The following is a 22,676-nucleotide window of genomic DNA, read 5'->3' as shown; positions in this document are numbered from 1 at the left end:
AGCTGCAGCCTCACACTCCAGCCCCCACCCACACAGCCAGGAGCGTCCAGGGATGTAAGTCTTAATTAAGTGCTCTCCTTGCACAGCATGGCAGAGAACCCAGAGGGTTTCTGGAGATCATGTACCAGCAGCGGTGTGAAACAGCCTTGTGCCGGTCTGGGAGTCACAGGCCTTGGAGACAAGGGTGATCCTCTGCACAGCCTTCTCCACGAAAGCAAAGCCAGTGGAAGGGAAAGGCCGTGCAGCTCAAGGGACCAGGGGACAAGGGCAGCCTTGGAAGTTCAAAGAGCGGGGCATGTTTTCAAAGTCATTTTTCTCTATTCCTGCACCATAACAATTCATTAAAACCCACAAACAGTGACACTACTTCAACATATTGGGCTCCTTGAGGATTCTACAGCTGCAGATTTTTTTTTTTTTGGTTCCACCATCAAATGGCTACTAGCATCTGCTATGTGTGGAGGACTATTTGTCAAGAACTTTGGAAATGAAACAAAAAAAAAGTTTATTTGATGCAAAGTCATTTGTATTCCATGTGTAGTTTTTCCCATAGTACAGACTCTCTGCTTACTTTTGAAAAGTCCTCCTGCACCAAAGGACCACAACAGGCAAAATGCATTGACTACAGAGCCATGGGACTTCTGTTTCAGTTAGCAGAAATGGACAAAAGGGAGAGTGTCAGGTGCACGTCAGGGAATCAACTAAAGCAGGAAAGAAGAGAGAAGGATGGTGGGAGTAGAAAGAAGGCCTTCATGAGACTGGTAGCTGGCTCAACAGGCTAATTCTCTACCTGTAAGTGCTGACATCCCACATGGGCACCAGTTCGACTCCCTACTTCTGGCACTTCCAATCCAGTTTCCCATTTTTGTCCTAGGAAAGCAGCAGAGGAAGGCTCAAATCCTTGGGCCCCTGCACCCATGTGGAAGACACGGAAGAAGCTCCTGGCTCCTGGGTTTCATTGGCTCAGCTCCAGCTGTTGCAGCCAACTGTGGAGTGACTCAGAGGCTGGATGATCATTCTGTGTCTCCTCTCTGTAAATCTGCCTTTCCAATAAAAATAATATTAAAGACACGGCCTCCATGGGAAGGGAGATATCTTAGCTTGAGGTCTTCTAGAAGCAGACCCTGAATCATGGGTTCAAGTGAGCGTAGTTTGCTGGGAGGAGCAGGAAACACCTGTAGGAAAGGGAGGCAGTAAAACAGGAACAGCAAGGCAGCCTACGAAGGACGTGCTATGAGCTCAGTTCCCACAGGAGGCAAACACAGCTCAGAGCTGTAGGAAAACTCAAGGAAATCTGAGAAGCTGAGTGGGTTTTCATCCAGCTCTGTGGTGGAAGGAGCTGGTGCTTAAAGCAGCCCAACTGTGATTGTGGGAGAGCTGCTCCCTGTGCTGGGAAGATCCTGGGGCTTTGCAAGGACTGTGACATGCCCAAGGGCAGGCACAGGTCCAGCAGTGGCAGGTGCCAGAAGCCACCGGCAGTCCGAGGTACATGAATCACACAGAACACCTGCCTCTAGTGATGTTTTAGTAAGACCTACAAAACATGAGGGAGGAGATGTAGCCATATAGACTACCAGAGACTACGGCTGACAGAGAGAGTGGCGCAGCAGGAGTATCCAAGAAGATTCTTGTTTTGACCTGCTTCATGCAGCCCCTTGGAGAACTCCAACATGGGATCAGATGTGGTTCCTTTACCAGCTTAGACTAGACCAGAAAGTCTACCACACCTTAGCATGTGAAGGTTGCCAGCTCCCGTCAATGAGTCCTGTGGCATGTTTTTAATGAACGTCAGGCACCAGGAAGGGCACCAGAGACAAAATGGCAATCAGGACAGAGTCAGTTCAATTCTGCCCTGGCAGAGCCCCTAGTGTCATTGCAGTCCCCTGTCAACAAAGCTGGTTCTTTCCAGTTCCACTCAAAGCACTTCAAAAAACTGTGACATTATGGGAACAACAGATCACAGACAAGCCTCACCATGTGCTTGGCTTTCTTCTGGGTCTTGCCCACTTCTTGGGGTTGACTATGAGTCTTCTAGATCCATTCTTGTCTTCAGCAGAAAGACGTGAGGTTGCTGACCTCCAGGTCTCTGATTCAAACATTGCTGGGGAGTCTCTGACACTTGTCAGTTACATGACCCTAGGTGATTATTTAACTTTCTTGTGTCTTGGGCTCTTCCATCACAAAGTGAGGATAATGTGGTGGTTAAATGAGTGGGTTGCACACCTGGCAAATGTGAAGGCACTTCACCAAGATTGTGTAAAAGTGAACTTAAAACTAATTAAATTAAAAGTTAGCTAATTAAAATTGATTAGAAGTTCATTTTGGTGCAAAAAAAATTGAATATGCATAATTTGCTGAAGTACACTCATAGCAAGTGTTCTTAATTATCAATTATTATTTATCTGTCTTAATTGGCCAACATGATATTAAGAGCAAATCTAAAAAATTTATGAAAACTAGTAGGTTTGAGCCTAGCCACTGTCTACTCAAAATGGCAGTCAGCGGAGTTGGCATTTAAGATGCCACTTGGGGCACCCACATCCCATGTGGGAGTCCTTAGGTTCAAGTCTAGGCTGTTTCCAGTTCACTTTTCTGCTAAGGTGAACCCTGGGAGGTGCAGTTGGGTCCCTATCATTCACATATGAAATCTGGGTGGAGTTCCAGGCTCTGTTGCTTTGGTAAGGGTTGATTCTCACTGTTGTGGACAGCTGTGGCGTGAACCAGTGGATGAAAGATCTCTCTCTCTACCTGTCAGATATTTTTTTGAAAGACAGAGAGAGAGAGGGATAGACAGGGGAGGGAGAGAGAGAAGTACAGAGAGAGAGTCTTCCCTCTGCTGACTCCCTCACTAGAGGTTGCAGCGGCTAGAGCTGGACCAGGCTGAAGGCAGGGGCCAAGAGCTTCTTCTGGGTTTCCCATCTGGGTTCAGGGACCCAAGCACTTGAGCCATCCTCTGCTGCTTTTCCAGGCCATAAGCAGGGATCTGGATGGCAAGTACAGCTGCTAAAAAAAAGAAAACCTGACACCCATATGGGATGCCAGTGCAGCAAATGCAAGCTTAGCCTACTGCACCGTGGTTCCAGACCTCAGCCAAATCATCTTAAAAATAATATAAAATTGGAGGAGGAAACAGACAACTAGAATAGAGACATTCCCACCACTATCTCCAGCTCAGACTAGAGGCCTTGAGGTAGACACAGCCATGCCAGGTACAGAAGAGGACGGAGGTTCCCGGGACACACCCACCTTTCTCACCACAAAGCTGATGTCGTGGAGGACCGGTTTGGGACTACCAGAATGTTCCTCTGAACCCAAGGATCTCTGGGCTGAGGGACTCCGCTCACGGTACACCTCTGGCCTCTGCTCCTTTGCAGGCTGCATTTTCTGGTTCTGCCCTTTCTTTGAGTCACCTTTCCAGGTGGCTTCTTGATCCCATGACAAAGTGGCATTTGCTAAAAGCAAGACGGTATCTGGGTCTTCTGGTTGGGTGATGTAAGATGGGGGGCTCTTAGCTGTGAGGATTTTCTAAGATAAAAGAGACAAAATTAACTGAGCAGGCATCACCCATTTGCAAGAGCCATCCCAATGTATTTTCCAATGACCCCAAATCACAACCTTGACAATCTACCAGGATACCCACAATAGAACTTCTCAAGTTATTCCCACAAGAGAAGCTGAAGCAGAAATAGTTCACCAGCTCATCCTATCTGGGACAGAGGCCCCTTACCACAAGCCCTATTTGGGTCACCCACTTTGAAGACTGCTGATCCCAGCTACATTCCAACCTCACACCAAGGACAGGTGGTCTGTGTCACTCTTTGGGTGATAGACTTGCTTGTGCAGGAGAGATGCCTGTGAGCGCAGAATCACATGCTGTGTGCTATTCCTAGGGTCCCATTCAACTCAGTTCAACAATTACTTTGGTTTTTGCCACGTGCCCACCCTGTGATGGCTTCTGGGGCAAACAGCAGAAACACAAATCTAAATAAGGCACAGTTCTTGTCTTTGAGGAGAGAAGTTTAGCGGAGACGAGAACATGCGTATATCTTTTCAGTCTCACAGCACTGTAACTTCCAGGAGAGGGGTATCTGGGTCCTGGCATGATTGGCCCAGGCTAATGGTTGGTGCTGTCGAGCGAAAGGGAGAAGAGTATGCTGATGGAGGACACCATGTGGGCCAAGGCATGACATTGGGGGTGGGGACAGAAAGCAAGACATTCAGGATGACTGAGACACTGAGATCAAGATGGCAGAGAAGATGGGTGGAGGGCTCAGAGATGGGGGCTGGAGACAGGAGTTCAAAGATTTAACCTGCTGAGAGTTGGTGTTTAAACCAACATGTTGTAGCTCTCGGGGGCGGGGGGGGCTTGAGTGCCCCCAGAGGACAAGGCTGGAGGCGGAGGCCAGGCTGACAAATCCTTGTATTTGTCCGTACGGGCCATGATGGTAGACGCCAGGTACAGGCAAAATGAACAGCGTGGAGATTGCAGATTCAAGATATTCTATCTTCCCCAAGTCTGAAAAGAATCCTTTTGTCTCTGATATCATAACAGATACAGTTAACATGATGGCATTAATTCTCATACTTTATCCGAAAGTATCAACCCAATAGTTCACTTTTCCATCCTATATTGCAATGGTGCCTCTTAAAATTGAGACAGTACAGTGACTCAAGCAGCTCTCAAGTAGCTAGAAGCGAAAAAAGGTGCAGAAATCAGGCAGACTTAAGGTGACTGTCAGATGTCTGGCTGGGGCAAATAACATCTAATCAAAGCCTAGATGTCTGAACATACAAGGTTTTGTTTTTGTTTTACCCAAATGTCCTTCTCCTTTTTCTGTCCTCACCTGAACTCAAAAAAAAAATCATATTCCTTTCTTGCATGTCACTGACATCCTTACTAGAGTGGAGCTTTTGAAAGATTATCTTATATTTTTCACTTGCCACATACCTCGTATATAGAAGACAGGCAGGGAGTCCTTGCTGAATGAATGAATACAGTGACTAAATAAATATAAACGTGGTCATGGCTTACATCCCCGCATCCACCACGGGACAAAGAAGGTAAAGAGGAGATGACAGGGGTAAATCCATCCCCACCAATGGGACAACTGAAGATTCGGGACTTGGATGAAGTGCAGAAAGTCAGGAACATCACCTGCATGTCCAGGGACTCTGTCTTTCCTATACGGGAAGATGACTTAGGATGCTTCCCCTGCTGCCTGCGCCATGCACACTGACCAACCCCACTCGAGACGGGTTCCTACCTCTCCCTTGCCAGCCAGGCAAGTGGCCTCCCCCTCCAGAGCATGGCTGCGACCTCCCCACACCTGAGTGTCTCCCCACCCAGGAATGAGATGTCTCTTCCCTACTCACCCAGTGTTAGTTATACCTTCATTCTCTTCAGAGACACATTGGCTTCGGCCCCTGCTTTGACCGAGAAAGGTAAGATTGCAATGGAGAACTTCATTACGTTAAACATGGCAATCACACTAAATGCCTGAAGAGCAAAAGAGAGGCATAAAGATTTAGGATGGGAAGATGCCTTGGCGCTCACCTGCTCTACCCATGGGCGTGTGAGACTAGCTGAGAAGATAAGCAGTGGCAAAGTTAGAATTTACAGAGAAACAACATCCCCCTCTTGGCTCAGAAACCATGGGCCGGAAAACTAGCAACAGAGGCGTCTTAACCCACTTTGCTTTTTGATTTGCAACAAGATAGTAGGACATATATTCCCTTGTCTCTATCAACCCAGGAGGAAGAAGATCTGAGGGTGGCGTCTAACTATACTCCCTTGAACATCTATCTCCTTAGTTGTCCATGCCTGAGTCCAGTCCAGTGACTCACCTACATCAGCCTCTGCTATCAGTTCTTCAGGCTCTCCGAAGCTACAGCATCCTTCTCTACATCTCACACTACCCCAGGGATGAAGGCAGCAGCTACCTGGAAGAATCTTCTAGAGTTCCTGCTAGCTGCAAGAGAGACCTCTGGCTCTCCTGCTCCCAGGGCCTGGCCTCCCCACACACCAAGGGCAGATTTCAGAGCCTTTGTTCAACAATGGTTCCTAAAGCAATCTCTCCTGTCTGTTGGGGGATTCTTCCTCATGGCGTCCTATGAAATGGGTAGTTGCTGTGGAGAAGCCCCAACCAGGATTAGCTTCCTCCCACCGACAGGAGTTCCAAGGGTATGCAATCACACCTCTCCAATTTCATCTTCCCACCTGTCCACCTTGTAATTAGCAGCTTCTCCAGCTGCTCTTTCAGAGTTTAATGACAAAGCTTCCTTCCACAAGTCCTGCCTGCTATCAAATGGATCCCCTGGATAGAAACTCCCCCCTCCCCACCAGTCCTCACTAATCTTTGTTATTAGTTGGCAAAGTGATGGAGGACGTGATTGTCTGATCTAGTTCTGACCCCCACTCACCTAGGACCCAAAGCGCCCCCTCGCCTCGGGGAGCCCAGACCTCAGCTAACAACGCACCAGGGTTGTCTGGTGTAACCAGGCACCATAGAGTTGATTCCTTCTGACCCGGGCCCAGCAGAGAAAGTCATCGCAAGCGATTCTGAATCCAAAGACTAAGGGAACTTGATTTTGGGGCATCTGGCTTTGGTTTATATTTCTCATAAGCCATTGTGATGCATGCACTCAATTTGTTTTCAAATTAGTTTACCTGATGTGTTGCTTCTGGAGAAAAACTACTTTTCTTTTGGGAACCCTGGAAAGCCCGTTATTATCATACCCTCCGTGGGTCTGAATGCATGGCTGGGCTCAAAGCCTCTGGGGGATGTAAGAGCAAACTGTGTGTGAGCCTTGACCTGCCAAAAGCTACAGAAAACAAACACCTGCCCAAGTGACATGTGGCGGCAGAGGCCACTGACTTCTCCAACAGGACCCCTGCCTGGGCCCAGAACCCCTTCATTGGGGGCAGCATTTTCTCTGCAAGATTGCCCACTGTTTTTTTATCTCCTTCTCCTTCTTTCTCCCATTCCTGGCCCTGCTGATCATTGTGCTAATACTCCAGCCATTTCCTTTATGCAAATCAAGAATCTTTTTCTTTCCAATCAAGTTTTTCTTCACCTTGGATTGCTCAGGCACCTCCCTTACCTTGCAATTAATCAATCGATAAACTTCTCACACTTATCCCAATTTCCCTTTTGAGGCTTTTTGTTTGGTTTGTTTGTTTGTTTGTTTGTTTGTTTGTTTGTTGGCATATGCTTGCCTGGTCAAAGAATCAAGTTAAAAATGAAAGCAGAATTGATGCAGTACTTGAGGGCCAGGGCAGATCCCACAGGCTGGAACATAAAGTAGCCATTCAGGAGTGACCACTGCATGGAGAGAGACTTACCCCTTTTACAAATAACAGAACTAAGGTGAGAGAGGGTCAATCATGCACCATAACACATGGCAAAGGAGAGGTAGCACTGGATTTCAAGAAGGCAGAGCTGGTTTCTGAGCCCAGACTCCAATGCCAGCACTGCTTGTCCCGATAGCCACAACTCCCTACACCGCGAGACTTTCCTGCTTCTCCTGATAGCATCCAGGACAAACCAAAAAGCCAAGCACACCTCTGACTTCAAGTTTTCCCCAAATGTAAAATTACATTTTTACAGGAATCATACCCCCTGCTACACCCTGAACTGCGTGAGAATCCAGCCTATGCTAGCCCGGCTGCCTGCCAGCCCAAGCACTTATAAAATGCAGGGGCTGACTTGTGGTCCATTGTGATTGGGTGGTTTGATGCCAACGTTGAGAGAAGGTGAGAAGGGATCTCCTGCCTGGGGCTTGGCAAGGATGGAGTGCAGAAGGCTCCAGATCCAGAAGTTGCTCTTACCACAGGGGCGGTGAGCTTGCGTCTCAGCAGGATGTGGCAGGTGAAGGTCAGTACGATGGCTATGGTGGACGCAACGGGGGCCAGGGCTGAATTTCCACTTTGAACAAATCCGGCTTTTTCGAGTAATTTCCTTTCCCTCTTTCTTATATCTACAAAGGCGAAAACAGTTCAGAATCACCTCCCTGTGCATACCTGGAGTCAGTGTGTGGAAACTGTGTGACCTTCCGCCTGATTCTCCTCCAAATACTGATAAGGAAGCCTGGTGTGGAGTTTCAGTGAGCCCCACAAGCCCTTAGCACAAACTCAGCATCAGCCAGGAGCTCAGTGCACATCAGCTGCCATTCCTGGGTGGGCTCCAAGGTCCCTCCCAGGCCCGACACCCTGTGTACTAGGAGTCATAAACTCAGATGCCTCCAGGGACCAGGCAAGGACTGAAGCAGGGTAATTCCATAGGAAATGTGCAGGTGCAACAGAATGAGGAGTGTGGTGAGACCCCATGATGCTGGATCCTTAACCCTTCCTGGTCTCAGGTCTAGATTTGAATGAGCTATTTCTTTATGCCTCAACACTGGGAGTCACCCAGGCAGAGACTTCAGTACTATACAGCCACATGAGACACATATGCAGGTCCGAAGCCCACCTGATTGGAACCCCTGCCTGGGTGTTCCCACTGCAGCCATCCACTCGGAAGCGTCTCTCTCTTTCTTCAGCTGGGAGGCTGTTCCCAACTCCACACTGCTCACAAGTTGAGTTCACACCTCCTGCTCCAGACACTTACGGGCCTTGCCCTGAGTTCGCACCTCCTGCTCCAGACACTCACGGGCCTTGCCCTGAGTTCGCACCTCCTGCTCCAGACACTCACGGGCCTTGCCCTGAGTTCGCACCTCCTGCTCCAGACACTCACGGGCCTTGCCCTGAGTTCGCACCTCCTGCTCCAGACACTCACGGGCCTTGCCCTGAGTTCGCACCTCCTGCTCCAGACACTCACGGGCCTTGCCCTGAGTTCGCACCTCCTGCTCCAGACACTCACGGGCCTTGCCCTGAGTTCGCACCTCCTGCTCCAGACACTCACGGGCCTTGCCCTGAGTTCGCACCTCCTGCTCCAGACACTCACGGGCCTTGCCCTGAGTTCGCACCTCCTGCTCCAGACACTCACGGGCCTTGCCCTGAAGCCCTGCCCCAGCGTCGTCTGCCTCAGCTCCTTCACTTCAGCCACGGGACAGCCACAGCTGCCCTTACACAAGCTCACCACGTGCCTGGGGCTCTGCTGTGTCCCCACAGCCACTGTCTCTCAGCGATGTGCTGAGGGAGGGGCACTTCTAATGCCCTTGACACCATTGGAGGGGGCATCACCTGTGAAGGACCATTTTCCTTCTAAGTCACCAGGCAGGATTGGAACTCACTTCTCACATACCCTTCTCAAAACAAACAAACAAACAAACAAACAACAACAACAACAACACCGTCACCCTTTTGCCCAAGTGCACTCCCACATCTCTACCACCAGGCTGGGGCTTCCCCCACTTTCTGAGTGTCCAAACCCTCCCCTGCCTTAAGGCCTATGTGAAATCCACCCATGTCCAGAAGTCTTTCCTGGAACTGCTCCTCAAATTAGTGTGTGCCCCAGGAGCCCCTAAACCCTTCTGAGTTCCTCTTGTGGCATTGTCCCCATTTGTAAACTATAGTCAGTATTGTCTCAGTTATGAGGCTCTGAGCCTACAGACCCACCTAACCATGCATCAGAACGTCTGCATCCATGCCGAACATGAGCAGAAATTTTTCTAGTCATTTTTCCCTAAATAACATAGTAAACATTGCACGAAGTCACTTACAGACGATTGTAAAGATTATGCAAGTGTGGCATCATTTTCTATAAGGGACCTAAGCATCTGCAGATCTGGGCATCCCTAGGGGTCTAGGAATCACTCCCCCATGGATACCAATTCAAGTGGCTACCCATTCAACAATTTCCCAGCACAGGGAATAGCAGGTACAAAGGTCCTGTGGCAGGAAGCAGCACAGCCCATTTGCACAGGTTAGGGTCCACCGTGAGAGAGCCATGGAGGCTGCCAGGGGCCCAATCCCGCCGGACCTCTCAGGTCCTGTGGTGGAGAAATTGAAGGTTCATTCCGAAGGCTTTCTTGAGAATCAGAAGCCACTCCAGGTTTTCCTGCAGGATCTGACTGACATTTTTTAAAGGTCACTCAGGCTGCAGGGTGCAGATGGCATGCCGAGAGGCGGGGGAGAGTCAGCCAAGGGCTCTGGCCCTAGTCCCGGAGGGCCAGACAATTGGCTTGCCCTGGGGTGGCAGAGGAATGCAGGGGAGCAGATGGGTTCCGGCTGTGTTCTGGAGGTGGAGCCAACCAACTGTGGCTCTTCTGAGATTTAGTTATTCACCCTTCCCTCATCTTCAAAGCAGGAACTCCTTCGCCCCAGACCCATGGCCTCGCACTTAGTAGGGATATTTATTATATATTGACAGAACTAAAGCACTTGCTTGAAATTCAGTTGGGTGGATTTGAATTAATTCCAATGGATTCAAATCGAATTGAATCATGCTGAAGTAAGTTCAGAGCGTCGGGGAGTGTTCCTGGGTCCTCTGAGAGGGCCGGTGGGGACACCCGTGTCCCAGCCTTTGACAAGTTTTGAAGTAGCTCTTCTAAAGCCACTTCCTCAAGGGTAGGTAGACAGCTTCGGACCCAATCACACGTGGGTGCAAAGTATCATTGCAGATCCAGGGAGTCAGTTCTAACAGGGATTCAGATCATTAAATGGCCAACCACCTGAGTCCATGTCAGCAATTATGTAAGTGCCTTGCCATTAAATTTGCATTTATATTTGATTGAAAGTTTTAATATCACTTAAAAAGAGAGAGAGAGAGAGTGAACCTGCCTTCACCATGCTGGTCATGGCTTCCATCCCCATATCCACATATCCATCACAGGGCAAGTAGGTAAAAGAGAGGAGGAAAGCAGTGCAAACCCAACCTCGCCTCTGTGGAAGGAACACTGAGCCAGTGGCCATGCAGATGTGCTGGGGGAGCCACCACCAGGGGGCAGGAGAGCAAGGTGGGAGCTTTGAAATGGCACCTAATGCAAAAACCATGCACACATTTCAAAATCTTTTTCAATCCAGATAGACATTTTTTAATTCCACCTTCCACCAACTTTATGAAGCATGTGTGTTTGAGAGTATAAACGTGTGTGTGTGTGTGTGTGTGTGTGTGTGTGTGTGCGCTGCTTACGTCCAGGAGGTAGTTGCCTGAGACAGCTGTTTTCATACTCGCCATCTTGCAGTGGATCACTCCTGTCAAAGGAGCAGCTCAATACTGGGAACTCCACACTCCAGCCAAAGCACGGTGGCTCACGGTGAACAGGTGCCTGAGCCTGCCCTAAGAGCTCCACGAGGTCCCTACCAGGAAGACTCAGGCAGGGAGACTCAAAAACCCCTCAGTAGAACCCATTCTCCAGGACAAGTGGCTCTGGCAGCAGCGGCTACGCCTACCTCGAATTGTATTGGTAAAAGATTTCTCCCAGGCATACATTTTAATCAGCTTGATGCAGGTCAGAAATTCATTCATTGTCTGAAGGCGCTTGTCTGTCACTGAAATTGCTGATCTTCGGAAAGCTGAATTGAGCTTAGCCATAAATATCTGAAACCAAGACACAAACATCGCATTCAAACAGAACTGCTGAGAGTTGCAGTTGGTCTAAAAAAAAAAAAAAAAAAAATCCAGGGATTGGAGTGATTGGCGTGTTGGTGCCAGGGAATGTTCCAAGGAAAGCTGCCTTGAGACTCTCCAGGGTTTTCTGCTGGAGTGGAGGCCACTGAGCAGTCTGGAGGGAAGTCAGTAGGGATTGGGCAGCTGATGGAACGGATTGTCAGGATGCCGGGGACGTGCTGGGGACTTGGGAGAGCCGAAGAGGCCCAGCTCTCCTCACCCAGAGCATGCAGATTTGAGTTTGTGAAGAACGACATGGTGTCAGCACCCCCATTTGGACAGGTGTATGTGTGGGTGAAGCAGTTGCAACTACAGAGGCCCGGCATTACCTGGATGGGGATGAATACGATATATACGGATATGCCGATGAAAGCGGTGAATCCCAAAATGAAAAAGGCATACAACGCACAAACGACCATTAGGATAGGGATGGTGGCTGGCAGGGGACAAAACAAGGCAGCTTCAAACAAGGAATAGCTATCACTTGATAGTATATTGAGCACCTGTAGAGAAAGCACATGGGTTCAGGCTTTGGAACGGTCACTCAAGCATTACTTTAACTGAAGGCATTTCGGGGTGTCCAAGGGGTCACAGGGGAGAAGACAGAAACTGCAGAGGATCATCAGTGGACCAAACAATGAGTTTTGGGGTCCCATTCTGATGTGGCTTTACAGAGGCCAGTCTCTGAAGACCGAGAATCTTGGGGAAAACCTAGAAAGTAGCAGCACTATCTGGGAGCATGCTAGACGGACTGCCAGTATCTGCCTTGTATTCACTCTCGCCTTCTTCAATATCAACCCAGCTGCCTTCCCCAGCCTACTTTGTGGAAGAGACGTGCCCTTGCGACTACGTCAATGGCAAGACTATGCTGGGATATAAGTCAACATGTGGGATGGGACTCTGGGATGAATCCTATTTGTTTTTCATGTGAGACAAACTCACACACACAGAGAGAGGATATCGATACACAAGATAGATCTAGATGATAGGTTAGATAGATAAATAGATGCACAGATGACAGACAGCTTCCATCTACTGGTTCATCCTCAAAATGTGCATAGCACCTTCGGGTGGGGTACCAGGAGCCAAAGACAGATGCCAAGAGGAACTCAGTTCAAGGCCGTCAAGCAGCAGGAACTCAATAACTGGAGCCATTTCAACTGGCTCCTAGGGACTGCATCAGTGGGAAGCCAGGAGTCAGTCCCAGCTGTCAAAAGGAAGATGCCCATACGGAATATAGGCATCTTAGCCACTACATTAAATGCCTTCCCCTGGAATGAATTGTTAAAGGAGCCAACTTGGAAGAGACATCTCTTTTGGCACCTTCCTCTTCCTACCAAGATCTAAAATGTGACTGAGAAGGCTGGATCCCCAGCATCCACTCTGTACCAATTTGGTAACCATGTCTACAATGACTGATAAAGAAAGATAGCAGGTTCTGGAAACCCACCTCCCAGCCCTCACCTTCCTCTTCCAGACTTCTTTTATTCACAGTGAAATAAATTCATCATGTTGCTATAGGGTGTCTGCTCTATATAGAGAGCTGAATCTGATCATAAATGAATATAGAATGGCTTGAGTATACTTGAACTGTGAGAGAGAAGTAAATCCTTCTTCTTGGGTCAGACCGCCTGGAGTCCCTCAATTAAGGAAATTTTCTCAAATAGGTGGGAAGGATCTCATTGCCAAGGATTAAGGGTGTAAGAAAAGGTCAACTCTGAAGTCCAATAGGCATGTTCTAAACCAAGGCTTTGCCACCTCCAAATGCTCCGCAACTTGGGAGTTTTCTGTCCATTGGCCCATCTGGATAGTACTACTAAATGCCCATCATGTGCTCTGCTGTGCTTCAGAGTCCTGACACTGACCATCCCAAGGGCTAGATGCTATCACCCCAAGCCCTGTCCCAGCTGGAACTCGGAAACCTTTTTAGCCCCCCTCAGCTGGCATGGAGCTCCCTGCCCTGCACTCTGCTAGCATTTGGAGTCTCAGCAGGCAGCACCGTGAGCAGGACCGGTGCAAGCCGAAGAAGGCAGGTGCTTCCCTTCAGAAAGCTCACCTCACGCTGGTCCAGGAAACTAAGAACCCACCTGCTAAGCTTGGCCTCCCTCTGGCCCAGCTTACCTCACCAACAGAGATGTGTGTCAGTGTCTTGAAGGACAACAGGTTTTCGAAAACCAGGGTGGAGACAGCTACCTTCAACCGGATTGCTGTGCGATAATTGATGGCCCAGGCAAGGGCCCAAAAGAGGACTTTGGTAAATTCGGTTGCAAAAAGGGCTAGGCACAGGCTGATGCCAACCCAGATTTCGCTAGAGCTGCTCTCAGTGTGCTGCAGGATTTGGTGAATGAGAACCGTCTGTAAAACAGCACAGCAGAGAGAGGGGAGGGGGCTGGGGGTGGCCTCGGACCCAACCCACAGATTGACTTTACTAGGCAAACGTTTTAACTGAGTGCCATGGTGGCTGCGGCACTCACCAAGGACTAGCTTTGTGAAAATCTGCCCCCAGGAGTACAAAGATAATGACAGTGCAACTAAGCCCACCAGTTCACAGAGGAAGTAACTAATGACACCACTAGTCAGGCTGGGCACCTACGATAAGAAGTAGGAGAGGGACCTCCCCCACTCACCGGCCCTATGGCCGCCATGATGATGCACAGGATGTTGGCCACGACGTCCATTAGCACACGCGTCCTCTGGAACTTCCAGACCACTCGGCCCAAAGAGGCCTTCTCGGGACCCACCCGCTCCACTTCTTCATCCCAAAGGATTCGTAATCTGTGGCCAAAAGACAGCAAGGGGCAAGGGATGTTGCCGTGTGTTGCCTCAAGCTCCTCTGGTGGGCAAAGGGCTGGATCCCGCCCTCAGTCCTCACAGCACCCACAGCACTGACTCTGTTTTCTTCTTTTCCTAAGCAGGTGGTACATAGAGCCAAGGAGATGATGCCTGGACATTGAGGCACTTTCTAATCCTTTGTTTACCTAATTCCCAACTCTGATAAAACCCCAGGGCAATAGTGAGATCAAGAAAATAAGCTTCCGGGGCCGGTGGCGTGGTCTAGCGGCTAAAGTCCTCGCCTTGAAAGCCCCGGGATCCCATATGGGCGCCGGTTCTAATCCCGGCAGCTCCACTTCCCATCCAGCTCCCTGCTTGTGGCCTGGGAAAGCAGTTGAGGACGGCCCAATGCTTTGGGACACTGCACCCGCGTGGGAGACCCGGAAGAGGTTCCAGGTTCCCGGCATCGGATCGGCGCGCATCGGCCCGTTGCGGCTCACTTGGGGAGTGAATCATCGGACGGAAGATCTTCCTCTCTGTCTCTCCTCCTCTGTGTATATCTGGCTGTAATAAAATGAATAAATCTTAAAAAAAAAAATGAAAGAAAATAAGCTTCCCCAGGGCATAGAGGACAGAGTCAATTTCCAACTTCCATATGAAGGTCAGTGTGAGAGGAGAATAGTGGGTGAAGAAGAGGGGCTAACAAGAGCCAGCAGGCAAGGCCAGCCAGGGGCACAGGAAGGGACTTAAGTCTTCATCCAATCTCTAACCAATGTGACAAACTCATCTCACATTCCCATCAGATTGCTTGGTTGATTAGAAGGGAATGGACCATGAGCGAGCAGAGGCAGAATCCAGAGATGGTTGTAGGAGATCCAGGAGAGGGCTGGCTGAACCACACACAGCATAACAAAATAGTGGATCTAAGGACAAGAGCACCGGAAGTACCACAGCACTCACTGATGAATCACACGCAGGAGGGAAGGGGAAGCCAAGGATGGATCCTCACTTCCCAAATGACCCACAGTGTGAAGCAGGAAAGAGAAAGATGAGAATGATACAGGGTCAGGGCCCAGAATCGAGGGTGCAACTCAAGCTATGAGAGGGTTGTGAGGCACCCCAGGGCAGCCATGCAATAGGATGCAGAGAGGCAGAGAGGCCTGGGTGAGAGGCAGACATGGTATGGAGGAGTCAGCATGGGTTTGTAGCTGAATCTTGGCCAAGTAGAAGAGATCACCTCAGCAGCGCAGACAGCCAGAGAAGAGGCTTGCAGTTGGAAGTTGGGAGAATGAAAATCAACAATGACAACCAAGGAAGAAGACCCAAGGCTGCATGGGTACCCCACGGTCAACACTCTTCTCTAAGGACTTCCTGTCAACGTTCTCCAGGATGTATGTAGATTTCAGAAATTGTCACCAGCTGAGATTTCTCCAGGGTATCCGTGAAGGGCGATGAAATTTCAGAAGCAATTACAAGACCATAATTAAGACACCCAGCTCGTGCTATGAACGCAACCCCCACATGGCCCAAGACAAGGAGACTCCCTGGAGACAGAGGTGCAAAGGGCTTGACCACTGTGCCTTTGTCCAAACAGCCCAGGCCATGGGAGCCCTGGAGATCACTAGAGCTGTTAGAGAGGAGGCAGCTGAGGTCTCCTTGCAGACACGGAAGGGTCTTTACAAGACTGCTGAAAAGAGCCAAGTGGTGGACAGTCAGTTGGCACACTTCCTTTTCTGTGTAAGAGGAAAAGCATGACCTTTGAGTGGGGAGAGAGAAGAAGTATTGATCTGTAGACAATGGTAGCCCAAGGTGTGTTTAATTAGAGCAGAAAAGTTCTAGACCGAACCACGCCTGCCTGGTGTTTATAATCCGAGGTAGCGGAGCAGGGCTGCGGCAGGCGCCCTCCTGTTTAACCTTTGTCACTTTCGCACTCTGTTCCTGAATAGCAAACAGATTAAGTCAATGGCATTTACATTTTTACAGGTCAGAACTGGCAAATATGGCAGTTTCAGCTGCTTGCACCGAAACGCATTTTGCAATAGCAAAGTCCAATAAAGGTCTTCAAGCCAAAACAGAATTCATGCCTTCAGCCACACGAGGTAGCCCAGACGGAGTCTGCCTGGACCCTTACATGCACTGGTATCTGAGTTTCCAAGTATCTTTATCCTGCGGCACCAACAAACCAGAGCATCCTTGCAGCCTCAAGCCACAGCCCTTCCACCCAACCTTTCTCCCCTCCACACTACCTCTGCCTGGTCTGGACCGTTCCAGGATAGGGCCAAGAAATTCGGGCTGCCCAGCCCCAGGTTCAAAGTGTAACTACTAAGCAGGGTGACCAGCACCTGTGGCTAGGGACCTCCACACATTTTGGGTAGGTGGAAGCCCAGGAGAGGGCTCATGGGACAGTTTCCCTGGGTACACTCTTCTCCCAACGTGACCCAAGCATACCTTTTGGCATTGATGTCGGATGAATCATAGGGTGACAGCGGAGGAAGGGTGTCCACTGTCAGGGCATGCTTGTACCCCTTGATCATGATCGGTGTGAGCCAGGAGAAGGTAGCAAAGGACAGGAGCCCTGCATCATCCACCGGGTTAGATGCCAGCCTGTGGACAAATGCGATGGACCCTGACTCCCCCCAGAACACTAACCACAGCCATGCTAGGATTTCATGACTCTCACTCGTCAGCCCCTTAGTGGGGGAACTGTGCCATGTGGAAATGGCCATAATCTGTGGTGTTTTCATGAACACCATGTTAATAACATACAAGGCAACGAAACTGTATCACATAATACAATGTAATCAATGAATAAAAAAATAAAATATAAAAAACAACGAAACTGTATCACATAATACAATGTAATCAATGAATAAAAAAATAAAATATAAAAAACAACGAAACTGTATCACATAATACAATGTAATCAATGAATAAAAAATAAAATATAAAAAAATAACATACAAGGGCACGTGTGAGACATAGCTGATATTCTAAATCAGATTATATAGACTTAAAGAAGTCATGAATCATTTATTAAAGAAGGTATCAGTCATACTCATCATAATCAAAACTTACCACTTCCTCATTATTTTAGCATTTGCTGTGTTCCTGAGGTTAGCTGTACTTGCTGGGTGTGAAGGGTAGAAACACCATAGACCAGTGAGCTACTGAACAATACCTCCCAACTTTGTTCTCGGTAATGCCATGTCAGGAACCACAAATCAGTCATGGTGGGGGCAGTCACACCACCAAAACTGATCAACACAGGGCTGGAAACTGGAGTACAGCAGAAAGTTGGCTGCTGCATGAGATGCCAGCCGCCTTTATCAGGGCCCTGGTTCAAGTCCTGGCTGCCCGACTTTCAATCCAGCTCTCTGCTAATGCACCCAGGAAGGTAGAAGATGAAACCCAAATACTTGGGTTTCTATTATCTACATGGGATAGGTACAGTTGGAGTTCGTGGGTTCTAGTTCTGGCCTGGCCCAACCCTGTTGTGGGCTCAAGGAGTGAAGCAGTAGATTGATATCTCTCTCTCTCTCTCTCTCTCTCTCTCTCTCTCTCTCTCTCTCTCTCTCTCTCCCCCTGAGTGTTGGGGTCTCTCTCAGTCACTATTTCCAACAAAGAAATCTTTTTTAAAAATTGATAAACATTAACAACTAGGACATTTCTTTCAGTGGCCAGTTGTGGAGCATTTACCAAAAACTGATCTTGGGACCATTCCATGGGAAACAAGAGCGCCTGGTCCATGTGAAGGGAACAGAGAATCACAAGTTGGCCAGCAGAGGGTTCAGTAAGTGCCATCTGATCTTAGGGGGCTAGGAGGCTCCTCTGCAGGGCATGTTACAGAGAGCAGGGCCACCCAGTGCCTGAGAGCTGGAGGCAAAACCAAGGCTCACCGTTGCGTAGGGAAGGGCAACAGAGAGGGTGCAGAAGACAGGAAAGAAGAAAGTGGAGATATTGGGAGGAGGAGAGAAAAGAGGAAGAATGAGGCAGAATGGAAGAACAAAAAGATAAGCAAAGAAAGAAGAAGGGGGGGGAAGGAGTAAAGAGGAAGAAAAGGAAGAAAGAAGAAAAAAACATGTGCGGGGCTCTTGAAGAATTAAGCATCTAAGGCAAAATACAAGCCAGAGACACAGAAGGTCCTCTCCCGAGTGCTGGTGGATCGTGACATTCCCGGTCCTGCAGGAGCTCTGCATTTGTGGCAGATGCTGTCGGAGACACCCTCTGACCTCGGCTAAGGAGGACGGGTTTCACGTGAGCTCATGCTGGCTGAGTCCCGCCTCAATCGTGTGCTGGGCATCCTTTCGCCATCTGTTCTGGGATCTTCACAGGAGCCCGCGTGCAGCCAGCAATGCAGGGGGCTGCTGCCCCCAGCGGCACACCCTAGCTAATAGAGTACTAGAGGGAGCCCCCAGACAAATGTTCCCAGCTCACATCCTTTGGGTGGAAGGTCAGAGACTTGTCAGGTGACCTGGTAAGACAGTTCTCCCTCACCGCCCTAGCCTGGTTCACAGCAGAGACACTGGTGTGTCCCGTGTTACCTTTCCCTTTCCCTGCCTCTTTCTCTCTGTGTTTTATATAAATAAATCCTACCAAAAATGACTTTATAAAAACACACAAAAAAAACAAGACTCTTGGGCCCTAAGGTGATAGCCCAAGCCCTCACCTGTTCACCTGTTCACCTGTTCACCTCTCACCTTAGAGCATGCTCACGTGTGCAGTTTCACTTCTGCACAGAGCTGCCTGCTAGCCTCGAGTTGTCACGTGGAAATGGCAGTAATTCGTGGTTCTTTTGTGAACACCATGATAATGATATACCAAGGCACTTCAAGAAATCATGGAAAATGGAATTAAAGGAGTTGATTTTGATGCAAAGATTCTTGCAACCCATGCGTGGTTTCTTCTTAGCACACAGTTCCCATGAATTTTTTGAAGACCCTTGACCTTTACACACACAAAACAGGAAAGCCTAGAGATGAGGCTGCTGAATTGTAACCTTCAATTACAAAAGGACCCCACTCTCTCTCTCCATGTGCATTCAAGATCCTTGCAGCTTATTCTCTCAAGAGGTAGTTTCTAGAATCTGGACTGATTTGTGATTTAGCTCACGGGATGAAGTTAAGGAAGCGATGTGCCAATGTGAACCTGAGCCTTAAGAAGTCCGCTTTCTCCCCCTCCAGCTCCTCAGAAGCTGACAATAGCACTGTAAGATCAAATCCAGACTGGCCTGCTGGAGATAGAGTTCCAGCATGGCCCAGGGGCCTTCACTGTCCCAGATCAGTCAACCAGCCGGCCCCCAGACACATGCACCTTGCTCATTAGTAACTTTGTGAATAAGCCCAGGTAACACCAGATGAACCACTCAACTGAACTCAGTCTAAACTGATCTACTCTCCAGACCACTCAAAAAATTACAAGGTTTGGGGCCCGGCGGCATGGTCTAGTGGCTAGAGTCCTTGCCTTGAACGCGCCGGGATCCCATGTGGGCACTGATTCTAGTCCCGGCAGCTCCACTTCCAAATCCAGCTCCCTGCTTGTGGCCTGGGAAAGCAGTCGAGGACGACGGAAGATCTTCCTCTCTGTCTCTCCTCCTCTCTGTATATCTGACTTTGTAATAAAAATAAATAAATCAAATAAAAAAATTACAAGGTTGAATAAATGACCAATTGCTTTTGGTTACAAAGCAAATGCTACCTGGTGAACCTAAGGTAAGTTATTTAAACTCTCTGAGCCTTTGTTTCTTCACCTATCAGACAGAGATAACTTCAGCGCCTCCATGGTAACAGTGAAGAATGAATGCAATGCTTCATGCTACTTGGGCAGATCCTGGCACATAGAGCACCCTTCTAAACATCAGCTACTGCCTTCCTCTCACTAAAGGTTAGGAGGGGGCACAAAGTAAGTGGTCAACAGATGAATGAACATGTGGGTGGTTGGAAGGACACAATCACACACACACACACACACCACACACACACACACACACACACACACACACAGCCTGAAGGCAGCAGGAGCAGGGTCCACCCTCCTAAAAGAAAGGCAACACCCACTTAAGGTCCCGGCCCTCTTCCTCCAATTCCCCTCCTGATGTACCTTGCATAGGGTCGCACAGGGATCATGGTCTTCAGGCTGGGGTCATATCTCTCTGAGAAGGATCTCCGCTGACCCCGCCGGTCCAGATCTGAGATGAGGTAGGGGGCATCGCCCACCATCCTGATGGAAGTCTGGAGCCCTGGGCTCTTCCTTTAGGGATATATCAACTCTGTAAAAGAAACATGGGGCAAGGTCACAGAGGGGATCCCCAACTCCACCCAAACCAAACCCAGTTTCCCCATTTACAGAACCTCCACATGTGCAGGGAATGTGGCCAGGAGCTCCACCACATCCTTTAACAGCACTCTCAGGCCTCCTTGTTAGTGAGAAGTTGTGATTCCTCTTCCTGTTTATCTGTTGCACTGTCTGGGAGCAGAAAAACTGGCATAGGTTTGCTATTGGGAGCCAGCCCTTGGTCAAAGTTGAGTCTCAGATGGCAAAAGAGAGCCAAGAAAATGGGTCTGCTCTCCTAGGATGACACAGTAAAGTTCATCTCTCTCTCTCTCTCACACACACACACACACACTGCTTTCTCTTACAAGTTCCTTCCGATAGAAGGAGTCTGTTCATCTACAGCCCCTCCACTTATCTCCACCAGAGACCTTCAGCAAGCTACCCATTAGGACCAGCCATGTCTGGACTCACAGCCTTCAGTGAAAACAACCTTGGCAGAGGCGGGGTTCCATGGCATTGTTCATCTAGTCCTGAAGCCAGCCACCCGGTTCTGCAACCACCCACACTCAACACACAGAAAAGGAGCCCCAAAGGTTTCCCTAATCCTTGCTCTAGTACTGTCTTGAGATCTAGCTCCATTCTTGTCCTAAGGCTCCATAGCAACCTCCTCCAAAAATCCTATAAACAAGTTCTTTTTCACTCAAGTTGTTAAGTTGGTTTGTTACTTGTAATTAGAGACCACATCATTCTATATACACAGGAGTCAAAAATGATAAGCTTGAATAAATGGAGCTTTTTGTTGCTACACAGCAAAAGCTACCTGATGAGAGAGGTGTTCTCTCTAGAAGTTCTCGTGGCTAGACATGTTGCCTAAACCATTTTCCCTCAAAGTGTTGATAGCTGACAGACCCACAGCATGTCAGAGCTGGCAGTATCCTCAGATGCAATCTTCTACCAGTTCCCCACTGCATCAAAGAGGAAGCAGAGGACTCACACAGCATGCACAGCCAAGGAGCGAGAGAGAGAGAGAGACGTTTGCCTGCTCCCTCCTGACACAGGGACATTTCACCCCTTCCCTTCCCAGATGCCCTGGAAACGTCCTTTCTTACACTGCATGACAAGAGCAGTTTTCCACACTCATGCTTTTTCTTTTGACAAAATTTACAAGCAGCAATGTCTTCACCTCAGAAAGATCAATCTTTAACATGAAGACTGAGCTATTTGGTTAGTCAGAAGGGCATGTGCTCAATGGCAGTGCCTGTCCTCCATGTCCTGTCATTTAGTTCATAAGTATTAGGGATGGCGACATCATAGGCTCAGCTCTCAAACCCTCATTCAGCAAGAAAACAAGAAGTTGCCAAACTTCCAAAACTTCCTGCCAACCTGCCCTCTGCTCTGGACTCTGTTCAAGCCCCGCCCAGCTGAGTGTCTCAGTCTGTTCCCTGAATGAGTTGTCAGTCCGCCTGCCTTTGGGGCTGTGTCCTCACCATTGCAACACTAAATAGACTCCTTGCTTGCTCGACTTTTAAAGTTCATCTCAGACATTTCCTTTCCTGGGAAAACATCCCTACTTTTCTATTCTTGCAAATAGATCACAAGCTGCATGCCCGTTGTTCATGGCTGTACTCCCAACACTTAGTGCAGTTCCCGGTGCGTATCAAATAGTCAGTCCACCAGTGGTGCATGGATGAATGCTGATGGCTATGAGGGAAGTCCAGGACACCACTCTTCCCCACAAAGAGAAAGCAGCACACATTCAGATGCAAGCCATTGCAAAGCACGAGCTCTGAAAAGCACTGAGGCGCTAGGCAGGGGAGAGGTTCAGGTTAAGTCGATTGAGGCAATAAAATGGAAGTAGTGTGAATTAAAACCACAGTTACAGAAAACACAATGAACAACAAGAAACACCATTCCTCATTCTTCAAATACACAAGCCTTGGCATGTAACGAAGCAAAGCAGCTCTTAAACCCTGCTGGTGGGACTATAAATTGTGCAACTAATTCGTAAAGCAGGTTAAATATTGTCTGCTTGGTGCACGCAAAAATTACTCTCCATTGGTCTACAGAAGCCCTATGGAAACCCAT

At 48.8% G+C, this 22,676-nt stretch overlaps 1 protein-coding gene across 11 annotated transcripts in view; it reads right to left on the bottom strand.

The window, feature by feature from the left end:
- ABCC12 (ATP binding cassette subfamily C member 12) overlaps positions 1–20,584 on the bottom strand; it is a 62,934-nt gene extending 42,350 nt beyond the window's left edge. For 9 of the 11 annotated variants that reach the window (XR_009246818.1, XM_058674696.1, XM_036492563.2 and 6 more), the window contains exons 1-9: positions 20,418–20,584; positions 16,770–16,925; positions 14,177–14,324; positions 13,671–13,904; positions 11,879–12,052; positions 11,333–11,480; positions 7,829–7,977; positions 5,390–5,497; positions 3,247–3,525 (exon numbers count right to left, since the gene is read on the bottom strand). Coding sequence is in view for 10 of the 11 variants with exons in the window: in XM_058674696.1 (XP_058530679.1) it covers positions 3,247–3,525; positions 5,390–5,497; positions 7,829–7,977; positions 11,333–11,480; positions 11,879–12,052; positions 13,671–13,904; positions 14,177–14,324; positions 16,770–16,925; positions 20,418–20,536 (1,515 nt within the window). In the remaining variant the exon portion in view is untranslated. The remainder of the gene's footprint in view (positions 1–3,246; positions 3,526–5,389; positions 5,498–7,828; positions 7,978–11,332; positions 11,481–11,878; positions 12,053–13,670; positions 13,905–14,176; positions 14,325–16,769; positions 16,926–20,417) is intronic. The other 2 variants (XM_058674697.1, XM_058674700.1) reach the window with 2 other exon arrangements.
- Positions 20,585–22,676: the final 2,092 nt, after the last annotated feature.

The sequence above is a fragment of the Ochotona princeps genome, chromosome 16 (genome assembly GCF_030435755.1).
Source record: "Ochotona princeps isolate mOchPri1 chromosome 16, mOchPri1.hap1, whole genome shotgun sequence".
In the NCBI taxonomy this organism is placed as follows: Eukaryota; Metazoa; Chordata; class Mammalia; order Lagomorpha; family Ochotonidae; genus Ochotona; species Ochotona princeps.
The sequence above is the reverse complement of the archived record's forward strand: the minus strand, read 5'-3'. Positions and strand labels throughout refer to the sequence as shown.